The 6422-nt window shown below is 43.5% G+C and overlaps 1 protein-coding gene across 1 annotated transcript in view; it reads right to left on the bottom strand.

The window, feature by feature from the left end:
• The window catches only part of LOC126991913 (uncharacterized), a 125127-nt gene that overhangs the window by 56519 nt on the left and 62186 nt on the right, over window positions 1-6422 (bottom strand). The window contains exon 9 of the mRNA XM_050850591.1: window positions 3884-3971. Within this exon, the coding sequence (XP_050706548.1) occupies window positions 3884-3971 (88 nt within the window). The remainder of the gene's footprint in view (window positions 1-3883; window positions 3972-6422) is intronic.

The raw sequence follows: 6422 nt of genomic DNA, 5'->3' as shown, positions 1-6422 counted from the left end.
ACTACTACTACTACTGCTACATCTGGGAGGGTTAAAAATAGTCTAGTTAGTCTTAGGATAGTCTTGTTACTAGTATTTAACACCCTACATAAGCTATTTCTACTACTACTACTACTACTACTACTACTACATCTGAGGGGGTTAGGAATAGTCTAGTTAGTCTTAGGATAGTCCTGTTAGTAGTATTCAACACCCAACATAAGCTATTTCTACTACTACTACTACTACTACTACTACTACTACATCTGAGGGGGTTAGGAATAGTCTAGTTAGTCTTAGGATAGTCCTGTTAGTAGTATTCAACACCCAACATAAGCTATTTCTACTACTACTACTACTACTACTACTACTACTACATCTGAGGGGGTTAGGAATAGTCTAGTTAGTCTTAGGATAGTCCTGTTAGTAGTATTCAACACCCAACATAAGCTATTTCTACTACTACTACTACTACTACTACTACTACTACATCTGAGGGGGTTAGGAATAGTCTAGTTAGTCTTAGGATAGTCCTGTTAGTAGTATTCAACACCCAACATAAGCTATTTCTACTACTACTACTACTACTACTACTACATCTGAGGGGGTTAGGAATAGTCTAGTTAGTCTTAGGATAGTCTTATTACTACTATTCAACACCCTACAAGAGCTACTACAATCACCTACTTACTGGAACTACTACTACTACTACTACTATTACTACATTCACAGCGCGGTTGACTGCCTCCAGATACCATTACTACCACACTTCCGCTGACTATTCCCGACTATCCTCCTCCCCTTCTCGCAGGAATAGTCCGCTGTAGCCTCCACTCGGCCTCTATCCTCCACTACCACACTTAAGGCAGTAGTCAGCGTTGTAGTGAGGTTGGGACACCGGACTTCTGTAGGGGAGAGAATAGTATTAGTAGTAGTATAAGTAGTAGTAATAGTAGTTGTAGTAGTGGCCTTGTGGGGTGTCGCATAGTCGGATAACAGGCCTTCTAGACACCGTGGGGATAGTCTAAAGTGTACAGGGATAGTAGTAGTAGTAGTAGTAGCCTCATGAGGACAGTTCTGATGTTGCTCCGTTACTAAAACCTCTGGAAGATGCTGTCAGAAACACCTTCATACCGGCGATAGCAAATGGGAGATGTCAGTGACCAGGAGAGAAGATTGCTGGCCAAAAATGGGTGGGCTCAGCATCACCACACCCCAAAAATCTGGCCGAGTCTGAATTCAGGAACTCAATCCGAATCACAGCCTCTTTGACCGGATATATTACCAATCAAAATGAAAGGGAGAAGACAACCCTCAATATATTAGGTCACTAAGGACTGAAATATCAATAAACAAAGAAAAAAAGAGATACTATCTGATTGACCTAATGAGAGAACTCCCAGAAGACACAAGGAGGAGGACAGATATTGCACAGGAAGTGGGCGCTTCAAACTGGCTAACCACACTACCTATCAGGGCAAAAGGCTTCAACTTAAACAAAAAAGAATTTACTGATGCCCTTGCCCTCAGGTATGGCTGGCCAGTGGATGGGCTCCCAAACATGTGGCTCACCCTTCAACCAAAATCATGCCATGACATGCAAGAGAGGAGGTCTCGTCTGCATGAGACATGATGAAGTAAGAGACGTAACAGCTCAGATGCTGAAAGAAGTCTGCCACGACGTGACTGTGGAACCCATGCTGCTCCCTCTGCAAGGCGAACACCTCGCCAGACGCACCGCTAATGTTTTGAACGAAGCACGAGTGGATGTTAGCGCCAGAGGGTTTTGGACTCGTGGACAAAGGGCATATTTTGACATAAGGATCTTTGATCCCATGGCCCATTGCCACAGAGACCTGACCCTTGATGCAGCCCACAGAAGAAACGAACAAGAGAAGAACAGAGCATATGAAGAAAGAATACAGAATGTGGACCAGGGCTCCTTCACCCCGGTAGTACTCACAACGGCAGGAGGGATGGGACCAAGGGCGCAGAGCTTCTACGCAAGACTCGCCGAAACACTGGCGGATAAGAAACAGCAGCCAAGAAGCAGTGTGGTCGCCTGGATGAGATGCAGGCTGTCCTTCTCCCTCCTGAGGTCAGCCTTGGTCTGCCTGAGAGGAACCAGGTCGCCTGCACCCAAAACCACCCACATTGCCGACCTGGACTTTGAGGCGACGGCGGTTGATAGTCGTATCAACCACAAGCTCTGTTAGCTTAAAAATAAAATGTTTAGTAAAGTTTGTAATATTAAATAAAGATGGTTGTCGGCCACAGTCATTGGCGGGGTGGGGCCAATGAATTGCTTTGTGAAAGGATATGAGAGAATATACCGCTCACAACGCAACTCTAATAGATGGAGGCCCGTAGTAGTAGTAGTAGACAGATAGTTAGATGTATTGAAGGTAAATAATCCTGGGTTAAATAATTAATACTGATACAAAACCTGTACCAAAATGGTGAACCACTAAACCTTTTTGAGTCAACACGTTTCATTTCAATTAATAAAGATATCAGTAAAGAAACAACAGTCCCAATCCCTCATGCAAGAGTTAACCAGCATCCTCATTCCTTCATCCCCTTCATGGCAAACTCCCGAACAGTCTTCCTTGGTCTGTACTTCCTCCTGCCTATGACTTGAACTCTTTCAAGAGGAGGGTATGGAGACACCTCTCCTCCTGAAGCTGACCTCTCTTTTGGCCACTCTGATAAACACAGTGAACAGCAAGCTTTCTTTTCTCAATAGTACTTTCTTTGCCCCTTGACCTGCTTCCTCTGCCGTAAAAAAATATATACATAAAATAATTTAGATGTTACTACGCTATCTTCTGGTATGTGGGGCCAAATAGCACTTCTGTACAGGGTCAAGTGCATCTCTCTACAGTGGGCCTAGGCAGAAGTCTTACTGTACTGGGTCAAATTGCATCTCCCTACAGGTGGGCCTAGGCATAATAAGTCTTACTGTAAAGGAAGCAGCCCAAGGAGAACAAATACCACTAATAATGATAAAAAAAGCCTGGTGCTAACTATGGAGAATGTGGCCAAAAGAGAGGGGAAAATTTTGTGAGGTGTGTTCATACTCTCCTCCTTATTAAAGAGTTCAAGTCACAGGCAGCCTGGCACCAGTCTTTGCTTTCTAAACTGCTGCCCTCTTTCGGATTCTATCCCTCTCTGTTCCTCTATCTCCAGTTTCCTTTCCGGCCGTTCTATCTCTGCGGTGGTAGACGGTCACTGTTCTTCCCCTAAACCTATCAACAGTGGTGTTCCACAGGGCTCTGTCCTATCACCCACTCCCTTCCTGTTATTCATCAATGATCTTCTTTCCATAACAAACTGTCCTGTCCACTCATACACCCTCACATGGAGTATGCCTCTCACGTGTGGGGGCTCCCTCCACAGCTCTTCTGGACAGAGTGGAGTCTAAGGCTCTTCGTCTCATCAGCTCTCCTCCTCCTACTGATAGTCTTCTACCTCTTAAATTCCGCCGCGATGTTGCTTCTCTTTCTATCTTCTATTGATATTTTCACGCTGACTGCTCTTCTGAACTTGCAAAATGCATGCCTCCCCCCCCTCCCGCGGCCCCGCTGCACACGACTTTCTACCCATGCTCATCCCTATACTGTCCAAACCCTTTATGCAAGAGTTAACCAGCATCTCCATTCTTTCATCCCCTTCACTGGTAAACTCTGGAACAGTCTTCCTTCGTCTGTATCTCTTCCTGCCTCTGACTTGAACTCTTTCAAGAAGAGGGTATGAGGACACCTCTCCTCCCAAAATTGACCTCTCTTTTGGCTACTCTTTACTTATGTGGGAGCGGTGAGTAGCGGGCTTATTTTTTTGGTACTCTTTTTGTCGCCATTGAGCCGTGTCCTCTGATGTTAAAAAAAGAAAACATGTCACTCACCAAGAAGCAGCAGACTGCCAACACTGTCACACCAGCCAGTCAGGGGCAGGAGAGCCTTCTTGAGGAAGTGCCGGGCAGTGCCACCACTCTGGAAAACCAACATTACAATGAGTGGATGAGCCCAGAACACTGCTGCTGCCCAGACTGACAACACAGTGCAGCCCGGCACACTACATGTGCTGCTATAAGCCACCACAGGAGGAGGAGGAGGAGGAGGACAGGGCCCAGATTCACTAACGCCTCGCAGATACGACAATCTTAAGTGGATCCAATATGGCGGAAATAAGAATGTCGTATCTTGCGATTCACAAAAAAATCTTAAGTCCGCCATGTTTAGATTTTCCTGCCTTAACGCTGTTTCACACTCACCCAGCTGTTCATCCTCCCTCTCAGGCTGGTCGATGAATGGGTACCTGGGGAAGGTGATATGTGGTAACCCAGATATCACACTGGCCCTGTGTCCCGGGGTAATGGGGGCTCCCTTCCACCACAGTCTCAAGGGCCAATGTTACGGAGATGAGCACCGAGGCCATGCGCTGCTACTGCGTATCCCCCCAACTTTACTATTTTTACTCTCAAAGTATATAATTGTGTGTTTGTGTGTATGTGAGTGTGTGTGTGTGTGTGTGTGTGTCACATCCTGGAAAGCCCAAGACTTCTCTCAAAACTCTGATGACCCGTGAAAGAGTCTGGCTTCCAGCTATATCTTGAGAGCCAACAGTCGCCGTGGAAATTTTCTAGGTATAGTGGAATGTGTTTTGACAGTGGGCAGTGCCTTTGTCTTGGAAGAACTCTACCGAGTTCTTAACGAAACACACCCATACACCAATTTGCTCCATGATTTCCTGTATTTTATTGCCAGTACACTATTTAACACATTTAAATATTTAATAATGTATATGTCAATGCCCATTTTTTCATTATGTTCTCAACTTGTGCCAGGAACATATGAGTCAGTACTTTAGTAAAGTTAGGTTACATAAATAAAAAAAAGTGCATATTTGAGTTAAAAACAGAAACATTATTCTCTTGTCAATACCCAAAAAATAACTTGAATTTCAAGGTGAGAGAGAATTTTTTATAGTCTATGGACAAAGAACCTTTATTTTCTAGTTTTAATGATGTGCTATAAGTAGAAAATGAAGTAATTATATATTTTTCACTTAACCTTTTTGCATGAAATAAATATCAATATATATATATATATTTTGCCTCAACCTAAAATCATAAAATTCTTTTTCAATTGTAGTAGCTATGAAACTATGAGTGGGAATACAACTGGGTGATGAATCAAACCTTGACGGGTGTTGCTAATTTACCAGCAATAGGTTACCATGATGAGCACCGAGGCCACACACAGCTATGCGTATGCCCCCAACTTCACCCTACCTTTACTAGACACATCATCTATAACACCCAGTAAAACTAGCATACTAAATAGTAAATGTAATACCTTAATACATCATTGAGACAAGAATGAGCCATGGGATGACTAAATTACCAAAATATCCAACAAACATATAATGCATGTTGCAAAGAATGGGTCATTGCTTAGCTCTTTGAGATGCATATTACTTATTTCCTGTGGTATGTTATGATGCCTTTTAATGGGGATCTGTTTATTACCACAATAATTCAGCTACAGCAAATTTACCCCAGAATTCACTATAACAAGCTCTGCGGCATATATCGTCCAGCCGTCTTCACTCCCAAATCTATTTACAAACTAACAGACTCGTTTTAGCCTAGTGGATGGTAACCTAACTCTGCTAAAATTGTAACCTATGATTGCCGCTGGGGATAGTAGCCTATCATTCTTTAATAAGGGAGACATTCATAAGGTTTTGTTGGTAAGAGAACCGGGTAGGACACGAAGTAACGGGTTTAAACTGGATAAATTCCGATTCAACAGGGACATAGGCAAAAATTGGTTTACTAACAGGGTGGTGGATGAGTGGAATAGGCTTAGCAGTCATGTGGTGAGTGCCAATACAATTGTCACATTCAAAAATAGACTAGATAAATTCATGGACAGCGATATTAGGTGGGTTAGATACACGGGAGCTTAGGGTCAAAGGAGCTGCCTCGTACAGGCCTACCGGCCTCTTGTAGACTCCTGCGTTCTTATGTTCTTATGTTCTTATTACAGAGGAGAGTGAACTGTCAACCCAAGTATGAGACTCACCAAATCAACTCTAGTACTTTCATAATTGCTTCCTGGTGATAACTAACTCCACAAAAAAGACATGATAATTTACCCAGTAATGAATAGTTTGTGTCTCTAAAATAGGTCGCTAAAATCTGCTAAACAATGGCAAGGGCACACCCAGAAATATGTTCAGGGAGATTGGAGGGCAGAGAAAAAGACAAGACAAGAGAAACTTTGGGGGTGCAAGGCCTGAAACCTCATCAACGGTATACGGGTGTGGCCCGGCCCATCCTTGGTTGTGCTAGTGGTCTAAGGTATTACAAACTACAAATTAAGACTAAATTATTCACCGAGCATGTATGAGTACCCACATTACCCCCTGGTGAATCT

The sequence above is a fragment of the Eriocheir sinensis genome, unplaced genomic scaffold (assembly GCF_024679095.1).
Source record: "Eriocheir sinensis breed Jianghai 21 unplaced genomic scaffold, ASM2467909v1 Scaffold361, whole genome shotgun sequence".
Classification (NCBI taxonomy): Eukaryota; Metazoa; Arthropoda; class Malacostraca; order Decapoda; family Varunidae; genus Eriocheir; species Eriocheir sinensis.
This window is presented reverse-complemented; position numbering and strand designations above follow the sequence as displayed.